At 45.7% G+C, this 23854-nt stretch overlaps 1 protein-coding gene across 2 annotated transcripts in view; it reads right to left on the bottom strand.

Annotated features, from left to right (window-relative positions):
* The window catches only part of IPO11 (importin 11), a 604534-nt gene that overhangs the window by 419182 nt on the left and 161498 nt on the right, over positions 1–23854 (bottom strand). For both annotated transcript variants that reach the window (XM_068249679.1, XM_068249671.1), the window contains exons 12-14: positions 19042–19085; positions 14546–14636; positions 10738–10785 (exon numbers count right to left, since the gene is read on the bottom strand). In XM_068249679.1, the coding sequence (XP_068105780.1) occupies positions 10738–10785; positions 14546–14636; positions 19042–19085 (183 nt within the window). The remainder of the gene's footprint in view (positions 1–10737; positions 10786–14545; positions 14637–19041; positions 19086–23854) is intronic.

Raw genomic sequence — 23854 nt, 5'->3', positions numbered from 1 at the left:
ATATGCTGTCCTGGTCTGTATTGCTCAAGGGATGGACTGCGCCGAGCTGCTCATGTGTTGGACTGTGTTGCTTTACTCATTGTGATGGACTGCGTTGCATTGCTCATTGTGATGGTCTGTGCTGCACTGCTCATTGTGAAGGTCTGTTGCCCGTGTGAAGGTCTGTTTGTCATGTGATGGGACTGTTTTTGCCCAGGTGATGGACTGTTTTGCCCATGTGATGGTCTGTTTTGCCCAGGTGATGGACTGTTTTGCCCATGTGATGGTCTGTTTTGCCCATGTGACGGACTGTGCTACAGTGCTCAGGTGATGGTCTGTGTTACGTAGCTCATGTGACGGACTGTATTGCAACGCACGGTTGATGGACTTTTTTTTGCATTGCTGAACCACTACCTCTGCAGACAAAATGGTTACTCCTAGACAATTGCCCCCAGCTCCTGCACGTTCCACACCATCTAACACCCCTGTCATCACATTCAGCTTACCGCCTGGGACGCACATTCTGCCCCTCACCCAAAGGACCGGCACCTGTACAACTCGGTGTGGAGTCATGCCCTAAAGATCGCAGGTTCTACCCACAGCCCTGGGGTAAAACAGCGGTTGTCGCGCAGGAGCTCGAGTCAGACTTCAAAGGAAAGGTCTGAGGTCATCCATTCCCTCAGTCCTCCTTGCAAATGTCTGCTAACTTCCAAACAAGCTAGACGAACTTAGTCTTCTCAGCGACAAGAGGGGCCTCAGCAGTCACACACCAATCCTCTGCTTCACGGAAACGTGGCTGCACGACTGCATCCCGGACAATGCCCTCCATCTTCTGGGCTTCAATCTTATCCGGGCAGACCGCGACACCGCACTCTCTGGGAAAAAGAAAGGAGGTGGCATCTACTTTTACATCAGCTCACTATGGTGTCCCTCCAGTTCTGTACTCGCCAGGAAATGCTCGCCAGATCTCGAGCTTCTGTTAATCAACTGCAGACCACTTTACTCACCTAGGGAGTTCTCCTCCCTCGTCCTTGCAGGTGCATATATACCACCAGACGCCGACACCAAACAAGCCATGAGCGACCTCAGCGATACCATCTCGCAGTGGGAAGCGTCCCTCCCAGACGCGCTGTTCATTGTCATGGGCGATTTCAACAAGGCCAACCTCCGCCAAGAGCTCCCGCGCTATCATCAGCATGTTGACTGCCCTACTAGAAATCTGAACACTCTGGACCACTGCTACACAGTCCTGAAAAATGCATACAAAGCCGTCCCGCTCGCAGCTCTTGGCTCCTCGGACCACAGCCTCATCCTCCTGATTCCAACCTACAAACGGAAACTGGAGACAGCGAAACCAGTCCTGAGATCAACCAAAGTGTGGTCAAGAGAGGCGAAGCTCCAACTTCAGGCCTGCTTTGACAGCACCGACTGGAGGGCTCTGGAAGCATCAGACCTGGATGAGCGGGCCGACAATGTCACCTCATATATCGCATTCTGTGAGGACTCCTGCATTCCAACCAAGTCTTTCAAGGTCTACCCGAACAATAAGCCGTGGTTCTCCAACAAACTACGGCAACTGCGGACACGAAAAGAAACAGCACACGAGTCGGGCAACCTGGACGAGTACAGGGCAGCGAGGAACAACCTCAACAGGGAACTCAGGGCAGTCAAGAAAGAATACTCTGAGAAGCTGAGGCACAATCTTAGCTCAAACGATCCACGAGCCGTTTGGAAGGGGCTCAAGACTGCCACCAATTATAAGCCCGCCCCCCTCAGCACGCCACACCCAGCATCAAGCTAGCCGAAGAGCTCAGTGCCTTCTACTGCAGGTTCGAGAACCAGCCAGAACCAGCAGGGCCCCCAATACCCCGTGCCTCCCCCCCTGCAGATGCTGGGTCAGATTCCAGCCCACTTCTGCCGAAGGAAAGCGAGACCGAGGTCAGGCGCCTTCTGGCCTCACTCAACCCTAGAAAAGCCGCTGGCCCGGATGGTGCGACACCAGCATGTCTTAAATCCTGCTCGCAGCAGTTAGCCCCCGTCCTCTCCTCCATCTATGCAAAGTCCATACAGGAGGGCCCCAAATGCTTCAAGAGGTCTAAAATCATCCCTGTCCCCAAAAAGCAGGGCATACCCGACCTAAATAACTACAGGCCTTTGGCCCTCACCTCGGTCATCATGAAGACCTTAGAAAAGGCAGTCCTGTCCGAACTCAAGAACTCCACGCTCCCCCGACTAGACCCGTTCCAGTTCGCGTACAGAGCAAACAGGTCCACTGACGATGCCATCAACATCTGCCTAGAGCTCATCAGTGACCACCTGGATAAGCCTGATTCATACGCCAGAATCCTCCTACTTGACTTCAGCTCAGCATTTAATACAATCTGCCCTCGCATCCTCCAGAACAACCTGGAGGCACTTGGCGTCCACTCGTCCCTACGCCACTGGATCACGGACTTCCTGACCAACAGATCACAAGTCGTCAAGCTGGGCAAGTTCTCCTCCCAAGTAAGGTCTACTAACACAGGTGCCCCACAGGGCTGTGTCCTGTCACCAATCCTGTTTTCCCTCTACACCAACAACTGCAGATCCACAGCAGACTCGGTCAAGGTAGTCAAATTCGCTGACGACACCACCATCATTGGTCTAGTGTCCAACAATGATGAGCAAGACTACCGTCAACAAGTCGACAGAATTTGCCACTGGTGCAAGGAAAACAGGCTGGTCCTCAACACAGCCAAAACCGTTGAGATGGTTGTTGACTTCAGGAAGCAGGCCCCCACCCCCAATCTTCATTGAAGGCATGGAGGTGGAAAAGGTATCTAGTGTCCGCCTCCTTGGAACCCAGATCACCAGGGACCTGTGCTGGAAGACTCACACAAGCACCAAACAGAGGAAGGCCCAACAAAGACTCTTCTTCCTTCGCCAGATGAGGAAGTTTGGGATGGCACAGGAGCTTATGTCTAACTTCTACTCTGCCACCATAGAATCCGTCATCTGCACCTCCATCCTGGTGTGGTATGCTGGATCCTCAAACAGGGACAAATACAAGCTCCAGAGGGTCATCAGGTCGGCGGAGAGAATAATTGGGAAACCACTCCCTTCGCTTGACCTCCTCTACAACTCCAGACTGCGTTACAGAGCACAAAGGATCGCAAATGACCGCTCACACCCAGGCCACCGTTACTTTAATGTGCTCCCATGCGGTAGAAGGCTACAGACCATTTCCACCAAGACAGCTAGGCACAGGAACTTCTTCTTCCCTGCTGCTGTTAAACTCATGAATTCCATTCACTGGCTCCCTCCGTCAGGCCAGTAGTCAGATCATACAGTGTTTGCTGTTTTCCCCTGCCACCCGTGTCCCTATTATTGCCCTACTCCGCTAAGCTACACCTATCTCAGGGTACATTTTACGTGCACTATTGTGTTTTTACTGTAATGCGTCATCCATCTACTGTTGGTTTTTTTTCTTGGGTGCTAGATGTCATGGTTGTTATCAATGTCTCTGTATTTGCCTTTTGTGTTGCCTTTTATTTTGTATTTTTATTTTGTTGTGTCGCTGAGTTCTCTGTTGTGCCAAACCCAATTCCGGGCATGACCCAGTCATGCTTGGCGAAATAAACTGATTCTGATTCTATCTCAGGAAAAAACAAAACACATATATAAGTACATGAATACTTGCTCTACTTACATAACACATGTATTACACTGTCCACATTTTGATTTTAGTGATTTTTCTACAGTAAAAAAAAAAAAAATCCTTCTTATGGTGTCCATACACGATACAATACAAACATTTGATTTTCCCATTTATTTGATCTAAATGATCGAATCGAATGAAAGTTGAAAATATTTTTATTTCGATCAAGAAATTTGAACAATTATCCCGTTTTTTTTCGAGAAAAATCTGATCGGGCATGCTGGAAAAATCTTTATATTCGATCTAAAGGAATAATCAAACTAAATTATATAATCGAAAAAAATGAAAAATTGTACCATGTATGGCCACCTTTAGCATTTCCCATATTAACTGTGGCTATTTTGAAGCCAGTCTTGATGCAATTTCCTCCCTTACTATGCACTGCCTGATTGTGTATGCATTGCCCGCCCTTCACTATTAACAGTGCATTGTCTCAGCAAGAGAAATATTGGCCAATCAGAGAGGAACAGAGGTGTGGGAGGGGAAAACAGGAGGGAAAGAGGCTTCAGCCAATCAGTCTGCATTAGTTAAGTCTGAGGGGAAATAGAGAAGCAAAAAGGGACAACCCAGCATGCCCTGCAACTTCCTTTTTGAGTACCAAATTTTGTGTGTACCAAATAAGAGTCAGGTAAACTGGGTAATGATCATTTATCAACAAGAAAAGTAATAGAGATTTTTAACTTTTGGATTACTTGTTTACCAGATAATAAATGATTTTTGATTTTATGCCTGCCAGTTACTCTTTAATGCAGTCTATGCACTCCAAGGGTGGTTCTTCCATGAAGCAACGTGAATCACGTGCTCACATCACTAATCTGCTGAAAACAGGTGAGTAATGCGGCACGGGTGCAGCACATAGCCAGCATCGTGGGGATCAGAGCTGTGATGCTGCGGGCCAGCAAGGAGGAGATGCTGTCGTAGAGGAAGCAGAGGGGGGAAGTGCAGTGCCAGTGTCTGCAATGCACAGACCCATGTGTTTCTCCTCTCCTGTCTGCAGGGGCGTAACAATAGACCCTGCAAGGGATGCCTCCGCAGGGGGGGCCCAGAAGCCACAAGGGGCCCCGTGGGGGGAAAAGTTTGAGAAACTGACAACTAAGGGCATGGAGAGAAAATGTATTCTACTCTGGTACCATTGTTATGTTGACTGCATGTGTCTACCACACAGATAAGGAATCATACACACTTTGGAATTTGCACGCTGTCCCTGCTCCCTAGGGTTCATAAAAAACCATCTGTCTCACACTGCAGCAGAGTTCTGATGACTTTATGTACACCATTAAAAACAAAGCAGTCACACATTGAAAAAAAGTTGTAGACCTTCCCTCAGAAGAGATTCCTAGATTCTTATCATACACAGGCTAGTGACCTTATGGTGTCTGATTACTGGACAAAGTGGAATGGGTAAGATTGATGTCTGGCTGTCGCTGCCTCATTGAGAGCTTGTTGTCTCACACGGAGTCCAAGATCCTGTAATAGTATCATTCAGTGATATTCTGAATGTTTTGCCAAAGTTACAGTGAATGAATACTAGATCTGATGTTCTGCATGTCATTGTTGTTCCTCCATATAGCATGTGCTCTCATGTAGTAAAATAATACAGCTGTGTGTGTATGTATGTACTAGGAGCAGAGCTGCGACAAGGAACTTGTCGGCTGCAAGGGGCTGGAGGAAACCCCTGGTAAGTGGATCTTGGGGGTAGCATGGATTGCCTGATATTTCCTTGAAAGAGACTCTGAAGCAAGAATAAATCTCGCTTCAGAGCTCATAGTTAGCAGGGGCATGTGTGCCCCTGCTAAAACGCCGCTATCGCGCGGCTAAATGGGGTCCCCTACCCCCCGAAATCCCCTCCGTGCAGACGGGGATCTCTTCCGAATTGAGGCAGGGCTAACCGCTGCAGCCCTGGCCCACGCGCGTCTGTCAGCGCGTATCTCCGCCTCTCCCCTGCCCCTCTCAGTCTTCCTTCGCTGAGAGGGGCGGGGAAGAGGCGGCGATGCGCCGCTGATAGACGCGCTGAGAGGCAGGGCTGCAGCCGTTAGCCCTGCCTCTAGGAGCAGCAAAATCTACAACCAATTTGGTCGTTGATTTTGCGCTGGGGAGTTTGGGGATGAAGGGACCCCCGTTTAGCTGCGGGATAGCCGCGTTTTAGCAGGGGCACACGTGCCCCTGCGAAGTATGAGCTCTGAAGCGAGAATTATTCTCGCTTCAGTGTCTCTTTAAGTCTATGTGTTTTTATCTGCATGGGGAAAACACATTGGTCATCAGTTTTCCTGTGCAGAAAGCGAGGGGGGTGGGGGGCCCCATCCAAAGTTTCACAGGGGGGCCCAGTGATGTCTAGTTACGCCCTGCCAGTCTGGCTTTGCATACACACCCACACACATCAGGGTTGGGGGGGGGGGGGGGAGGTTTCCTGACAATGTATTGCTTCAGGCAGCAAAAAGTCTAGGACCGGCCTTGAGCTAGGCCCACGTTCATGGGCTCAATTCCATCAACGCTGCAGTTTCCAAAACATAATACTACATTTTGATTTATGTAAGAGTTGGAGCTTTTTCTACTTTGTCACTCACACCAGAGCAATGCGATCCAAATCTGGTGTTTTCCAGCCAAATGAACATGGTAAAAAGCAATCACTAATGGAGAGATGTTCCTGGGCAGCGTTCCTGCTGCAATCCTCAGAGGAAGATTGCCATTATATGCCACCGTGTCCAAACAAATTAGCATTGTAAACTGTTGAGAAAAAAAGCCCGTATAGCAAACAAAGCCCTGACGGTAAATATGCCCAGCTGCTGTTGTTTTTTGGGAGCGAGACAACATGAATCGCTACCTGGGAGTAAAAGAGCAAAACTGTAAAACTTGTCAAGGCAACAAACAAAGGGGGTCTTTAAATGAAAACAATGCAACAACGCTTATTAGGAAAAGCTACAGAGTTATATTAAATATTTAAGTAGAACTGAAGTCTAGCCACACACATTGGTGAACAGATAGCCTTGTTTTGCAATAAACTCTATAAAGGTAACATACTGTATATACTCGAATATAAGTCTAGAAATTTAGGTCTGATTCACATCATAAAAGTAATGGGGTCGACTTATACACGAGTCACGGGCAACACTGAGCACACTGAGTTATGTGTGCACTATTAGTGACATTCCCATTTGCAGCAATTTACCCAGTGGTAAGTGATACTTTGAGGAAAGGAAACGCCAAGAAAACACAGGTCTGAAAGTCTTGGCCACAACAATTAACAAGGAAAGGAGCAGAGGAGAAATACTGGGCTTAATTAAAGGAAATTAATAATTGCAGCACTTGGGGGGCCTGGAGGAGGAATTGGCTGCACTTAAAGGAGTCATCAGGGGATATTTAAGAAAATGAGTGCTACTTACCGGGGGGCTTTCATCAGCTCCAAGCTCTCAGGACGTCCCTCGCCGCAGCTCTGCCTTCAGCCGATCGCCGCAGGTCCGTCCCGGTCAGCGCCAATCGCGCAAGTGCAGTACAGAGCGACCTAGAGGTCGCTCTGACATCATCGCCGGGGACCAGGACGGACCTGCGGCGATCAGCTGAAGGCAGAGCTCCGGCGCGGGATGTCCTGGGAGCTTGGAGCTGGAGGAAGCCCCCGGTAAGTAGTACTCATTTTCTTAAATATCCCCTGATGACTCCTTTAAGGGACAGGAGGGGCTAATGGCCGCAATACTGTATGCAGTGCAGTTATTAACCCCCCCCTGAACCCCAAGTGCAGACATTAACTTTGCTGGGTACTTATACTTGAGTCAATAAAAAATTCCAGCTTAAGAGGGTTGAATATCGACCTATACATGAGGTCGAATTGTATTCAAGTATATTCATGGATTGTGTATAGTCATTGTGAAAATGGTGCAGGCGAATTCACACACCATAATTGCTGAACATGAGGGCGGCAGTAGAAGGGACATGATCATCTAATGGGTCATGACAGGGGGAAAAAATCTTGATTCATTCATCAGCGGCAAAGGCGGGGGGTAATCTGTGAATTAGGGCGGTCTCAAAATCAGCCACAGAGGTAGGCTGACACTCATTGTTCAGCATACGTAAAATAAAGCCATCTGGAAAAATGGGCCCAGGGGATTACCGCTAGTAAAATATCGCTAAAATTAGCGATATTCTTCTACTGGATTTTGATAGTAAAATATTGGTAATATTTACCATTATTTTACTACGGCTAAACCTAACCCTACTCTCACACAGAACTCTTCCCTAACCCTAAGACCCCCCCCACCCCCGTGATGCCTAACCCAAAGACTCCCCCCTCCGTTGTGCCGAACCCTAGGACCATCCTGATGGTGCCTAATTCTAAGAACCCCCCCCCCCATGTGGTGCCTAATTCTAACTCTAATTCCCCCTCCTAAAGATAGCCCCCTGCGACATGCAGCTATGAAGGTAAATTTTGGTGCCCAGAAGTGCCCGATTAGCGGCAAGAGGAGGCAATTTCGGCAGACAGGTTTGCGGAAAACATAATTGACTTGTGGACAACAAATCTGGGACAGTGCATAGTGGACGCTGTAGTAGCTATTCTAAAATCCAGGATTTGCGGAAAAGAAGGTAAAATTCGGAGCTCTGCGCTCAAATTTCCTTGTCATGCCACAAAATGCAGCTTTAATTATAGAAGCCGGTGGTGGCATCATTTTTTGTGTAAAGGTTCCTGCGTCCTTTTTCCCGCTTTTTTCACACAAAGCAATAGAAAATTATATTACGTTCCCTTCTCATTACTCAGAACCTGAACACAGTAATGCATGTCTGTCCGTTTTCAGCAAAACATGCTGAAAAGTGGACACAAGCACATTAGCGTATCCAGGCCCTAAGCCTGCTACACACATCCAATTTTAATTGGACAATTATTGGTTAATTTTACCACTTCAATGTAGTATGATAGCTTATCTGTCCAATCTGTTCATAGTATTCAATATCGGTTTGCCTTCATACCACATGGAGGTGGTAAAATTAGCTAGTCATTGGCCAATCAAAATTGCATGTGTGTACCAGGCTTTACTCAACTTTGGGTCCTCTACCAGAAGTCTTGGAGCGTGAGAGTTCTCATTAATATATTAACTGTTCCTAGCACTGCTCTCTTCTAGACTGAGAACTCTGATATTGTACATGGGATCTATAGGCACCACTTTCCCAGCTGAAGAGTAAAAGCTCAGAGTGTTTTGAGGACCTCTGGGACCACTTTAGCCTTACTTTACACAATCACCCATCGCGATGCTGCTACTTCTCCAGGTTCACATACTCCTTCTTGATGTTGCTTTCACTTGACACTCCTACATAGGTCACCAATGCATTATTCTGGCCCTTGTCTACTTCTACATTATTTGGTGGATTGACTAGGAACTGTCTGTCCATTTGGATCTTGAAGCATTATGGGCAGGGGCATTTTTAGGCATAGGCATTATAGGCCACTGCCTGGCATGCCATTGGTCCTGGGGGCACCATGCCCAATTAAGCCCCGCCCCTGAACTTAGCCCCAACCCTGAACTAAGCCAGGTCTCCTGAACGAAGCCACCCCTGCTGGTTGTACTTCCTTCTGTCCCTTTGTGCCTCCTGTCTCCTTGTGCCACCTTCAGTCCCCCTGTGCCACCTCTGTCTCCCCCCCACAGGTGTCCTTCTGTCCCCCAGTGTCTCCTTCTGTCTTCCCTTTGTACCTCCTTCTGTCTCCTTGTGCCACCTTCAGTCCCCCTTTGCCACCTCTGCCCCCTGTGAGTCCAGAGATGGATTAAAGTGAAATGGTGCCCTAGGCAAGCAACAACCTTGGGCCCACACTTGATGGCAATCTATTTTTTTTCGGCAAGATTTGTTGGGAGTTATCATAAACCGTGCCCCTAGACTCTTTCTAGGCCCTACCTAAGTTGCCTTGTCGATGATCCGACTCTGTGTGCATCCCTCTGTACCTCCTTCTGTCCCCTTGTCCTACTATTAGTTCCCAACCCTGACCTGCACTCCCCCAGTCCAGTGTGCAAAGGCAGAGTATAGTGCAGCAGAAGCTGTGCTCGAGCTTCCCCTCATTAGTCCAATGCTTTGCCTGTGCAACCACTGTCTGTTTTCTGCTCCCTCTAGTTCTGACCATCCTCATGTAGCATGTAATCACACTGCAAGTGGTAGGAGATGCTGGGTACTAGGGCGAGTGGTCAGGCGGAAGCACAGCACTGGACTCCAGAGAAGAGGTGAGAGCACAGCTTCTGCTACGTTATACTCTACATTTACACACTAAGCTGGGGGAGTGCAGGAAGGGGGTGTGCAACAAAATGCAACAGGATCAGCGGGTTTGTATCTCAGGGACTCCCTGTATAATGCATCCACCCTATTTGGCACATGGTTTATATTCTCTAGTATTGAATATTGAATATGGAACCTTAGTAAGCATGGCCTGAAATTTCTATCAACCCTTCTCCACAAAAAATTATGACATTATGTAAAAAAGTAAAAACACAACATACAAAGGAAACAATGAAACTGAGAAATGTTACTGTTTTGGGGAAAAAATGCTAATGACAAATATAAAAATTTGGGAACTTAGGAGATCAATTGCTTTCATTTTGAAAGGGAAATGCCCCATTTTTTTGCATTGGATACATTTTCAGCTGCTCAACTGTTTTGGGTTTCCTTCGTCATATATTTTATTTTGTAATGCCCCAAATGTTTTGAATGGATGATGGGAATGGACCGCAGGCAAACCAGTTTAGCATCTGATCTCTTTCTATGAGTCGTGCTGTTGTAACATGTGCAGAATGTGGATGCACAGTTTTCCTGAAATAAGTAAGGCCTGTCCTGAAGAAGACACTGGATGCTAGCATATGTTGCTCCGAAACCGGTAAATATCATGCAGCATAAATGGTACCTTCCTACAGATGAAAGCTATTCATGTAATTTGCACTGATGTACTTCCATTGCTTCAAAGAGGCTTACTTTTAAAGTGTGCTTAAATGTAATTTAAGATCTATATTTTCTATGTAACTGAGCTGGATCTCTAAGATAGACGTTTACACCAGGACATTCAAGGACACCTTTACATTTTGTATCTCCAAGGTACCTACCACATTCTTTAATAAGTAAAGCAGTCATGTCGTCCAGTGGTGTTGGGCCTGAAACGAAAAAGAAATAAACAAAACAAAAAGTAAGTATAAAAAATGCTAATTCGCAGCGACATTATAGACTGCAAAGGAAGATGGAAGACAGTATAGGACATTGTAAATGAAGATACAGTGGCTTGCAAAAGTATTTGGCCCCCTAGAAGTTTTCCACATTTTATCATATTACTGCCACAAACATGAATCAATTTTATTGGAATGCCACGTGAAAGACCAACACAAAGTGGTGTACATGTGAGAAGTGGAAGGAAAATCATACATGATTCCAAACATTTTTCACAAATAAATAACTGCAAAGTGGGGTGTGCGTAATTATTCGGCCCCCTGAGTCAATACTTTGTAGAACCACCTTTTGCTGCAATTACAGCTGCCAGTCTTTTAGGGTATGTCTCTACCAGCTTTGCACATCTAGAGACTGAAAGCCTTGCCCATTCTTCTTTGCAAAACAGCTCCAGCTCAGTCAGATTAGATGGACAGCGTTTGTGAACAGCAGTTTTCAGATCTTGCCACAGATTCTCGATTGGATTTAGATCTGGACTTTGGCTGGGCCATTCTAACACATGGATATGTTTTGTTATCTTACACTTACCTTTTCATCATCCTTAGAGAACATGTATGCCTTTCCAAAACTACTAATTTATATTGTTATCCAGCATTCCTTTTAACAAAATGCCTCTTGCCTGGCTGTCATGCTGATCCTCTGCCTCTAATAACTTAGAATGAATGACTCAAAATGATTACTTGACACGAAATTCGATGATGTCGCTCTACTTGCTGCAAGCTTGCAACAGATTAAGAAACCATTGGGCCATATGCAATTCACTTTCTCCTGACTTTTCTCCTAGGAGATATTTTTTCTTCTTTGATTTAGAATAACTTTTCAGCATTTTGCAATGGAAAAAGTATCAAAAAGTTAGTTAAAAATTCCTTTAAAACTTATTTTGAGTATTTTTTTGGTTGTTAGCGGTTCAAAAGGCATTTTATTGACAAGTTCAAAAATATCACCTAGGAGAAAATTCAGGGGAAAACGTTACTTGGCCCTTATTCAGCTGACTTTTTCTCCTAGGAGATCATTTTTCATCTTCTGTTGGAAATAACTTTTCAGCACTCGGCAATGGAAAAAGTACCAAAAAGTGACAAGGTACTGTCAAAATTATTATAGTATTTTCTTGCTTGCCGGTGGCTTAAAAGGCATTTTATTGATAGGGGCCCATATGCAATGAAAGGGAACCCGAGGTGAGAGTGATATGGAGGCTGCCATATTTATTTCAATTTAAACAATGCCTTGCTGATCCTCTGCCTCTAAAGCTGAGTACACACGTACGATAACGATCGTTCAAAAACGAACGATAACGACAATCGGAACGATAATCGTGCGTTCAAAAAGTGTGAACGATCGTTTTTGTGAACGATAACGATCGTTATCGTTCAATCGGACCGATCCAACCCGGCGGATTTTTTCGAAAGATAATCGTTCAATCGTTGCAGTGTGTACAAAGATCGTCCGATAACGCATGTTCTTATTGCCTGTCATAACGTCACTTCCGTTTGCGCACGCATTTTTTTATCGTTCGTCGTTCAGTACTTTATACTTATATCGTTCACGTGTGTACACAATCGTTCATTACGAACGATCTTTTCAGTCTAATTTGAATATCGTGTAAACGTCACGAATCGTTCGTAACGAACGATCTTTATCGGACGTGTATACGAACCTTAATACTTTTAGCCATAGACCTTGAACAAGCATGCAGCAGATCAGGAACTCTGACTCAGGTTTTACTGGTTTAGCCATATGCTTGTTCCAGGGTTACATTACATATGCCAGAAAATAAGCAGGGCTGCCAGGCAAGTGGCATTGTTTATAAGGGAATAAATATGTCAGCCTCCATATCCCTCACACCTCGGGTTCCCTTTAACTGTTTCTCCTAGGTGATATAATTTTTACTCAGGGATTATCAAGGCCTTCTTTTTCTTTTACAATTATTGCAGATATACAGTTGTCTGGCTGGTGCACTTCCCTTAGCAATATACTCAGCATCCTGTGCATGTTTTTTTCTTCTTTGCAAATTTCTCCTAGGTGATATTTTCACAACTTGCCATTAAAGTGCCTATTAAAGAGGCACTTAAGTTCCCCCCCCCCCCCCAAAAAAAAATGACCGACCGGAAGTAGCCGCCGGCGAGGACAGGAGGATCGGAGGGACACGGTGAGGGCACCGATCAGCTGCAGGGGGCTGAGGGAAGCCCCAGGTCAGTAAAACTCATTTTTTTGTAGGCTTAAGGTTCACTTTAAAGCGGTTTAAAACCCCGATATAATATTCAATAAAAACATGTTTTTCTACTTTTTATATGCCATACGGTTATTGTATTTGCATTTGTGCATAAGTATTATTATTCATTTAGAAGTTATAGGTTCCCAAATGTACAGTGTTTTGCTTTGTGAGCTGACTTTGCATTTTGGTTTTATTCATTATGTATTGAAGGCAGACATGCTTTGACTCTCTGTCTGTGTGGAGCTGCTTCTCCATAGTCGGAGAATGTGTCACATTCCTCACTTGATACATTTAAGTAAACACAAGATAACATTATCTACAGTTGAGATGGGTTCACATTTCACTGCACTGAACTTTCAAGCTCTGTGTGTAACCCTTCGAATGCTGGTCTAGTAAAAAAAAAAAAAATGCTGGTTGCATATAATATGCTGTAAATAATGTTTTAGAGCAAAGATGAAATGCTGGGTTATATTCCGCTTTAAATTACCAGCAAGGACATTAGTCCAAAACATGTAGTGTGATTAGCAACTCCAATATACTTGATGAAATCATAAACCAGTGCTGCGCCACCTACTCATTTACTACTTTGATGGTTGGTTACAGACTAACCAGGGTTTATATACCTGATTGGGTTGCTTTAGTGAATCAGGTTCAATATGTCCTAGGGCAGGGGTGGCAAACTCAAAGTGGGCCAAAACTGAACACTGAGTCCAAGTCACAGGCCAACTTTAATGTTGAGTGGCCACCTCCATCCCTTATAAAGTTCCCTGGTGTCTAATGGCTCTCCCGCTCCTGTAGAGTTCCCTTGTGTCTAGTGGGCCCCCTCCATCACCTATACAGTGCCTTGGTGTCTAGTAGCCTCTCATGGTGAGCTGGGCTTTACCTCCAACATAGCTTCCCTGGTGGTCTAAAAAGGGCCAAACCTTAATGCAAAGTGGAAAAGCCATGCGAGGGCCCAATTGGATGGCTCTGTGGGCCAGATTTGGCCTGTGAGCTGTAGTTTGACATGTATGTCCTATAAATACAACTCAAGAGCAAGTGAAAGCTAGGCAAATAATGATTTAGGGCCCATTCACACTTGCTGATCGCAAAACGCTAGCGATTTTGCTAGCGTTTTGCTCTGGCGTTTTTTGTCGATTAACGCCCAAAAAAAAAATCACCATTCACACCTGGTGATTTTTCATCAATCGCATTTTGCGCTTCTATAGCAATAAAACGTGATCGCTGAGAAATCCCCTGAAAATAGCGCAGGCTACGCATTTGCGTTTACCGGTTTTGCGGCAATTAGCGCAAATCACCCTAATGACAACGGGCCCATAGACTTTTATTACCCTAGCGCTTTGAAATGTGCTAGCGTTTAAGCGTTTTGCCGAAATCGCTGGCAAAACGCTCAAGTGTGGATGGGTCCTTAGAGGCAATGAAAGGAATTTGAGCAGTGACTGGTATGAGCCATGATATCACATCAGGGGAGGGATTCTTACCTTGGAGTGAGTGCACCATCTCCAACAGCACAGGTGTCAGAGTCTGGCTGTACTCATGAAAGATGTCCATGAACAACACTTCAGAACATGGCTGTCAAAGGAACATGAAATACAGTTCAGTTACAGTAAGCAACATGTGTAGCCATTTCTTCAAAATACAGAACTCTGTTCTTCTGCTCTACTGTGCTGACCATGAATTGCATTGTTCTTATGTTATCTATATTTGCCAGTTTGTCTTCATTGGCTTTTTTCCTATTGGCACTACTGTACTGCTTTTTTATATATGTTGTAATAAATCATTGTTGAAAAAAAAAATACAGAACTCTGAAAGGATGACGTAAAGTGTACAGAAGGCGATATGTGACATGATAAGATAAGATAAACAGATTTATGTACAGTGCAAAACATATTAACCACGTAAGGTCCCCAGGCTTAACCTCCCCCCCCCCCCCCCAACTGTCAGGCTCTTTTTAGCTGCACAGCCCAGCTATGGAGCCCAGCGATCGGACTCACCTCCTTGTTTTGTCTCTAAGGGGACATGTCGCCGGGGGTGTCCGATCACTGTGGCAGTTTTTGTTTTTTTAATTCAGCCTGTAAGAGGCTGTTTCTCCCTCTCTTCTCCCTCCCCTTAAAGAGAGTCTGAAGCGAGAATATATCTCGCTTCAGACCTCATAGATAGCAGGGGCATGCGTGCCCCTGCTAAAACGCCGCTATCCCACGGCTTAACGGGGATCCCTTCACCCCCAAAGCCGGGGAGTGCTTACGCATTGGAGCAGGGCTAACCGCCGCAGCCCTGCCTCCCGCGCGTCTATCAGACGCGTACCTCCGCCTCTCCCCTGCCCCTCTCAGTCTTCCTTCACTGAGAGGGGCGGGGGAGAGGCGGCGATGCGCGTCTAATAGACGCGACTAGAGGCAGGGCTGCAGCCATTAGCCCTGCCTCCAGGAAGAAAAAATTCACGACCGAGTTGACGACCAAGTCTTGCGGGGGTGGGTTTGGGGGTGCAGGGACCCCTGTTTAGCCGCGGGATAGCGGCGTTTTAGCAGAGGCACACATGCCCCTGCTAACTATGAGCTCTGAAGCGAGATTTATTCTCGCTTCAGAGTCTCTTTAACCCCTCCGTGTTCTGTATGGAACCCCTCTCATAGGCATCAGCCTATGAGAGCGCGGCGATCCAGAGCCAATCAGAAGCCGGGGATTGCTGATCTTGTACAGCACTGCCGGAGACCGCAGCGCTGTTCGGATGTAAACAAAGGCTATTTCTTTCCCCTTTTATTTACCATCAGCCTGCTAGCCACGAAGGGCAGCTAGCAGACTAATCACGGAGCTCCGCTCCGTGAACCGGCAGGGAAACTGCAGCTCCAGGACCTGACGCCAATCGGCGTTAGGCGGTCCTGAGGCTGTCGCTGCGGTCACGCCCCTCGGCGTGACGCGGTCATTGTGTAGTTGATAACCAGGCCGTTTTACTTGTTTTATTTTGCTGCCTGAAAGAATTAATTTCTAGGCATGCATGTGACAGCTTCTATCTTGTCTGTACCTTGTTGGGAATATAGTAAACCTCTGGGACACTTAATAGGCTGCCACTGATTAGAGGCAATAAAAAATACAACATAATTTGTAAATGTTTAATTATAAAAGAAAACCCTGTGATACTTAAAACAAGTCATTTTTAGGAGCAGAAGGATAAATATAATTTTTTATCTCATCACTTTATCTTCACTTTAAGAAATTGCAAAGTAAAGCAGGTTGTGCTCCCTTATATCTTATCCCAATTCCACTTAGCTCGGTACGTTTAAATGGAGCAGTTACAAATCCCATTTTTGGTCTAAACTGCATTTTATAAAATGCTTAGCTCAGCCTACAATTCACACAAGGCGCAATTATCTCAAAAAGAGATATACTACAGGGTAAGACCTGAGACTTGCAGGCTGATAAAGGCAACACATGCTTTTGTCTCCAATGCTTGCAGACTGGTAATTTTTACAGTCTTGATAGTGGATTTCTTTCAAACGGTAGCAGCATGCGTTGCTATCACACGCCTTTCAGCCAGCAGTGCTGCTGATGATGGGAAAGCTTGAGGCCAGTTGCCAAAAGATGATAAAGTAATTTTTTTTCTAGTGGTTACATACAGGTTACCGGTTACCGCTAAAGGTTTTATTTGTTCAAACAATTCTAAGCAAGCTGTTTACTATAATCATCTGTTGATAAGAGGAGCTGTGTGGAAGTGTTCCAAGCATTTCATAATAATCAACATTTTTAACACCCCCAAGAACTGATTATTGAGGCCGGTTTGACACGGGTGTTGCAATGCATATGGCACTGGGTCAGTGTCCAGACAGGCTCATATGCATAGCGATGCCACATGATTTTTGTGGTATCCCTTGCTTGATGACAAGCAAGGCCCCTTCGCTACAGTATGAAACCATGTCTGCTGGAGTATGGAGAGAAGAGTCCCGTCCCCAGTACACCAGAGTGAGTGATATTAACAGACTGCAACCGCTGTGTACCGGGGGAGTGGGGTACCAGAGCATCGCCCGGGGACATTGCCGCTCTTACTGCTCCCAGAATGGAACATGCTAAGTGACAGCATTTAGTTTACCTGCAGTTGTAGTGTAGTTACCTGCAGCTTAGTTTCCCTGCAGTTGTAGTGCAGTTCCATGCAGTTGTACTGTAGTTCCCTGCAGTTTAGTTTCCCTGCATTTGTAGTGTAGTTCCCTGCAGTTTAGGTTCCCTGCAGTTGTAATGTAGTTCTCTCCTGTTTAGTTTCCCTGCAGTTGTAGTGTAGTTTCCTGCTGTTTAGTTTCCCTGCAGTTGTAGTGTAGTTTCCCTGCAGTTGTAGTGTAGTTTCCTTCTGTTTAGTTTCCCTGCAGTTGTAGTTTACTTTCCTGCAGTTGTAGTTTACTTTCCTGCAGTTGTAGTGTAGTTCCCTGCTGTTTAGTTTCCCTGCAGTTGTAGTGTAGTTTCCTGCTGTTTAGTTTCCCTGCAGTTGTAGTGTAGTTTCCCTGCAGGTTAGTTTCCCAGCAGTTTAGTTTCCCTGCAGTTGTAGCGTAGTGTAGTGTAATGTAGCTGAGGAAAAGGTGGTGGGGGGTGGGGGGGTGCAGCATGGGTCAGTGTAATCTAGTGTAACTGGTGGGGGCAGCATGGTTTAGTGAAGTGAAGCAGGACAGTGTAGCTTAGAGGCAGCTTGGGGGGAAAAGGTCTGCAAGACTCCCCTGACCTATAGATGCACCAGGTTTAGTATATATTTTTTTGTTTGATCTTTGCCCTCTAAATCTAGGCGCGTCTTATAGTCTGGAGGGTCTTATAGGCCAAAAAATATGGTAATTTGAAATAGGTGCATTTTCCTATTACTGAGACCACTAATTACGTGTGACCTCCTTCGTGCTGTCTGTTCTCCAGTTTTGCTCCCTCTGTGCTTCCTGTGCCTTTTGTGCTCCTTTTACTGCCTCTGTGCCCTCACATTGCCTCATGTGACTTCTCTGTAACCTTAGTGCCTCCTGTTCCTCTTTTATTTGCCACCTGCCTTCTCTGTGCCTCCTATAGACCCCCCCCCCTCCTTTTATGCTGTCGATTATTTGCTCGCTTTACAGTAAAAATACTTACCAGTGAAGTAGCTTCCATCAACTTCGTTTGGCAGTGTCAGCTTTCCTCTTCACTGACGTCACCTTCCACCCGCAGATACTATGGGTGACAGCACAAGAGCAGGTCTCCACCCGAGTCTGTAGTCCAGCCAGTTCTGGTTCACAACTACAAGATGCCCGTAGGTTGGATGTTCATAGCCTGGGGACTGCTTTTATATCTATATACGGTCTCATTTCTAAATGCAGATGCCAATGTTTGGGAATTTTGCTTCACTTGCCTCACATATAAGCTGACACTAAATTTATAGATGTGAATGACTATAATGTCCAGGGGTGTAACTAGAGGGGAGTAGCACCTGCAATCAGGGGAGCCCAGAGGGCCAACACTAACCTTACCTCCCTCTGGTACAGGGGACTGTGCTTCAGATCTGGTGTTTTGGTGGCTACACTTGTTATGGGTGTGAAGATCATGCTGGCCACACTTATCATATGACCCTTGTGAGATGGGCCCCAAGGGGAGGCAAAGGAAGGGAGGGAAGGGGTGTGAACACTATGGGGGCCTCATCAAAGATTTGCTGGGGGGCCCCATGAATTGTAGTTACGCCACTGATAATGTCCTTTACTATTCTCTGTCCTACAAAAATAGTTCATATGTGAAAGGCTTACGGACGTTACAACAAAGAAATGCCATACAGGAGATGAAAAATCCACATAAGAAATTAAAGAAAGTCTAGTGAAAAGGTCAGTTTATAGGGGAACAGATGGGGGATTAAGAGAGATGACATTCTGCAGAAAAGACCCCTAGGAACTAAACCATGTAACTCTGTAACATTTTCCTGTTTAAACGCATGAGCGCCAATGATACCGATTTCAGGAATTCAAAGAAAGGCCAGAGCTGAATAATGTAGAGAACGTACCCTCAGACTGTATTTCCAGGAGTCTCCACCGCTCTCCTCCACGGCTACAAAACAAAAGCAGAGCCATTAATCATTCTCACCACCGCAGACTGACTTCCACTCATGTCACGCTGCTAAAGGGTCAGGACGTCCAAATACAGCACTTCAGTTTGGGTTACTGATGATTAATCCATGCCATGCACTGATGAGGATCAATCAATCCGAAACAATCTGTATGCATGTTGGATTATTGTGGCTCTGTACAAATTAACAAGCTGACACATCATTGCATTCCAGCAGTTCTGGAGGCGTGTTTAGCTTCTAGGGACAACAATGGTTGATTTGCATATTCAGCAGTGTTACACTGGGAGACATCCCGAAGCTCACTCCAACCTGAATTATCGCAAATACTTTCTATTTTAAAGAGACTCAGAGATGAGTCTCACTGCAGTTTTTTACTTACCCGGGGCTTCCTCCAGCCCCATAAGCACGGATGCGTCCCTCGTCGTCCTCCTCAGCGTCGCCATTCTCCCGCAGTCAACCCCCGGTAAGCGGCTCAGCCGGACTTAGTCTGACTAAGTGACGTCAGCCGGGGCCTTTCTGTGCATGCGCGGACCTTCTGCGCAAGCACAGAGGGTCCGCCGCTGACCGGGGCTCACCGCGGCTGAATGGGAGATCGTAGGACGGACAGAAACACAACCATGCTTATGGGGCAGGAGGAAGCCCCGGGCAAGTAAAAAAAACTGTAGTGAGACTCATCTCTGACTCTCTTTAAGAAAGCAAACGTTTGTTTTCCATAGCATGTTAGTAACGGGGCCTTTTGGACCATTGTAGCCCCTCACACACTCCAATGAGTTCTGGGTCACCATGAGCTTGCAGGTTAGTCTGTACCTCTGGTTACTGATAGCAGCCTGAATCATTTAAAGTGGACCTGAACTCAGAACTTCCTCTCTGCTCTAAAAGATACGCAACAGCATAATAACCTTTAAAGAAAAACGTTCTTTATAAGTGCCTGTCTCCACTCAGTTCTTCAGCACAAGTTGTCTGACAGTTTTCCATTGCTGTCAATTGTTTTTCTGCATGTGAAAAAATGCATTCAGGTTTGAACTAGCCCATTGATTAACATTGGCTGCAGTTTTCCTGTGGAGAAAATGCACAGAAAAACTGACGAGTGGAGACAGGCCTTTCCAGCTGATACAAATCCTGCAATAAATCCGAAGTTTACTGACTTCCTACTTACATGGAAGCAGACATATTGTTAACATCCTGTGTTTACAAATGAGCTGCTCTGCCATGGCAGTCAGCTGACATAGCTGAGGGATTAAATTATGACTTGTGATTAGTCACAGATGAGGGGGAATTAGACAGGCTAAGCTCTCCAAATACATACAGTGTGCATTTCTCTGTTTTCCTTCTCTCCTGAGCAAGAGTTCAGGTCCACTTTCAAGTGTAACTAAACTCAACATTTTTTGGTGTTTCGATAGAGCAAGGATTTTTTTTTATTCCACACTAATATAGTGCTGACATGTTCTGCAGTGCTTTGTAGAGTTTGTTGAACGGTTCATGTCCCTGACTGTTCTTCAGAGTGGCTCACAATCTTAATCCCATCCCAGTCTAATGTCTACAGCACAGTGTAGGGGCTATACGGCAACTTCAAATGTGTGTTGCTTGAAACGATCATTCATGATCACTTTTGGAAAAGGGTTGGACAGACATGCAACTCAATTCTATTCGGCTTTATGGAAAGAGGAGGGAGGAGAACTCAAGTGGCACCAAGCTGGCTGAACTTGCTTTAAAGGATACCAGAAACGAAAAAAAGAAAATGAGAAACGTAGGGGAATAAGCTTGTACAGTGAGCTGTCCTGATACGCAACCGTTCCCGTTCTCCTCCATTCCCTTCCTTTGCCTGCTAAATGCCCCCCGTGCACATGCACTGGCCAGGCTGCTTGCATCCAACAGCGCGTGACCACAGCAGGAAGTGCTATGCGCATGACTTCACAATTACTGCATGTGCATGCGCAGCGTGCTCCTGTCTGCAGTCGCGCACAGCCAGACCAGCCCCTGCACACTGATGCCCGACTCTGACAACCTGGAAGAGATTGCCGGCAGCCATTTAGCAGGAAAAGGGAATGGGGCTGGAGGAAAATGGGGGAGTGGTGGGCATCAGGACAGCTCACCGTACATGCCTGCTCCCCTATTTCTCACTATCTTTTTGGCGCTAGAATCCTTTAAAGTTCCCGCTTAAACTACAGTAGTGGTTTGTCCAAGCAGATAGCTACATGGCAGGACTGCGACTTTGAGGAACACCTGTAAGTGCTTCAGGTTTCCGTCCAAAACCATCCGGAAAGATCCTTTCAGCTGAAGAAAACATTCTGAGTGTAGCCCAAGGACAAATTTGAGGGGAACCAATAAACTTTCCAGTTTACGGAGGAAACTGACACAAATATGACGCAGATCAGGAGTGTCACATCCAAATACTAAGAGGGCCAAAATTAAAAACTGGGACCAAGTCACAGGCCAACCTCTATGTCTAGTGGCCACCTCCCACTCTTATGCATTTCCCTGGTGTCTAGTGGTCCCCATCCCTCTCTTCTCTATGCAGAGAATGTTCTCAGTCACAGGAACGCGACCGCCGACCTGGCTGTGTCAGCCGCTGCTACAGAGGGGACCTAGGGAGACCAGCTTGGAACGGAGATGCTGTGGGGGACACATAGGCTTCCAGGGGCTAGAGGAAGCCCCTGGTATTTTTTTCTTTGAGGCTGCATTTCCACTTGTGCGGTGCGAATCGCCGCGGTAAAAATTCGCATGCGGATGCGAATTTCGCATGCGGGACTATGCGAATATTCATGAAAATTTTCATGCGAATTTGCATGGATGACCGTGTATGCGAATTTAACCATGGCAGTGCTGGTGTACTTTTCCATTGTTTCTATGCGAATTCGCATGAAAATTCGCATACCCAAACCTCATGTGAATTTCCTATTAAATACATTGTATGCGATTTGCATAGCGGTATGCGATATACGAATTCTAAAGGCTCTGTCATGCGAATTTTTTCTGCACAGAAAAACGCAAAGGAATCCTGACAAGTGGAAACAGTCCCATTCACTTGTATTGCTATGCGAATTTGCATGCAAAAAACGCATGCGAATTCACGATAGTGGAAATGGGCCCGAAGTGAAAAGAAAAGTTAATTTAAAATAAAACCACAGGATCAACTGATGCGTATCGGGCCTACAATCTGCCCTTAGTCATAGTTAACTATGACTAAGGGCAGATTGCAGGCCCGATACGCGTCAGTTGATCCTGTGGTTTTATTGCACTTTGTCATGTGAAATTTCAAATAAAGAATACCAGCTTTTTTCATCCACCTTGTCTGGCTTGTAGATCCTTCCTTGTTAGTTCCCCCACAGTCTATCTTGTCCCTCCCTGTCCTGCCAATCCGCACGATTCTATCACAGTCAGGGACTACTACTGTGCATGCATGGCCCTGGCCCTGGCCCCGGCTGCACGCCTCCTTGATTGCGCTGCCGTACCCGGGAGCATTCTGTGCCATTGCAGTTTTATAAACTGCGCAGGTGTGTAACGCTTCCAGCCATGGGATTGTGATTGAGGAGGAGCACATGGCCAGGAAAACACATGGGGTGACAGCAACACAGCGGTACGAACCAGAAGGACAGGGAACGACCACATACACTGGAAGAAGCTTCAGGTAAGTGAAAAACAACTTTTTATTCCAAAAGTTCCATTTTAAATCAAAATACAAATCAAGGACAAGTAAAGTTCGATCTATATAGCTTTTATAGATACATTTATCTATCTTGTAAGTTTATTTTCACTTTAGGTTTGATTTATTGTGACCTCATAGCAGCAGATGGCAATGATTAATAGCAGATGTTTTATCATAAAGAACAGGAAAAAAATTTGACTGTGCCCAATACAAAGAGTAAGTAACCAACCAGAGAAAGGGTTAAACATAAAGCTTGAAGTAGTGAAGGTTATTGGAAATTGCACTGGGTACAGTGCTGAATAAGTACACAGTGGAGCCACTTCGATCAGAATCAGCACACAGGAAGACAGGCCCATGAGAAACAGTCGCACGCAATTTATCACACACACTAAAAGCAATTAACTCTTGGTCAGGAAACATGATAGTGAAATGTTCAGAGTCATTTCTCCGGGGAGAGCTGTGGAATGCAGATATACAGTAGAGCTCTGCGCACAGTGTGGAGCCTGACCATGTACAGCAATCATACCCTGCTGTAACTGGGTGGCATCTGTGATTAATGAACGCAGGGCTAACTAAGCTGCATCACCACTGCTCGCTGTACTGTAAAGCTGCCCTATTCATCCTACTACTCACATGTGGGCAGCCTAGTCTGCTACAGATATGTCAGTCTATGGATGTAATCAAATCTGATGGATGGGGTCTATCCATGAGGGTGGTATTATTATTATTGATATAGTGCCAACATTTTCCATAGCACTCTACATAGTGCAAAACAAAATATTGGGGAACGTATACAGTAGAATCTCGTTATAGTAAACTCTGATATAGTAAACCTCTGGATGTAATAAACTGCTTAGGTCCCAGCAACTGCGTCCGTATAAATATACAATGTATGGCGAATACTGATATAGTAAACCTCTAATGCAGTAAACTACTTTTCCTGGTCCCTGTTAGAATTAAGTATGATATGCTTGAATTCAGAGGCCTCAGTTACTTTACCTAACTGGTTTTAGGAAAGGACTTGCTCTGCAGAGTGTCTCTTTAAGGAGAATTTCTCTTGGAAAGAAATAGAGGCATTTCTGGAAGCACCATGTTCAGTAAAAC

The sequence above is a fragment of the Hyperolius riggenbachi genome, chromosome 1, assembly GCF_040937935.1.
Source record: "Hyperolius riggenbachi isolate aHypRig1 chromosome 1, aHypRig1.pri, whole genome shotgun sequence".
Taxonomy (NCBI): Eukaryota; Metazoa; Chordata; class Amphibia; order Anura; family Hyperoliidae; genus Hyperolius; species Hyperolius riggenbachi.
Note: the sequence above shows the minus strand (reverse complement) of the source record. Positions and strands in the feature narration are given on the sequence as shown.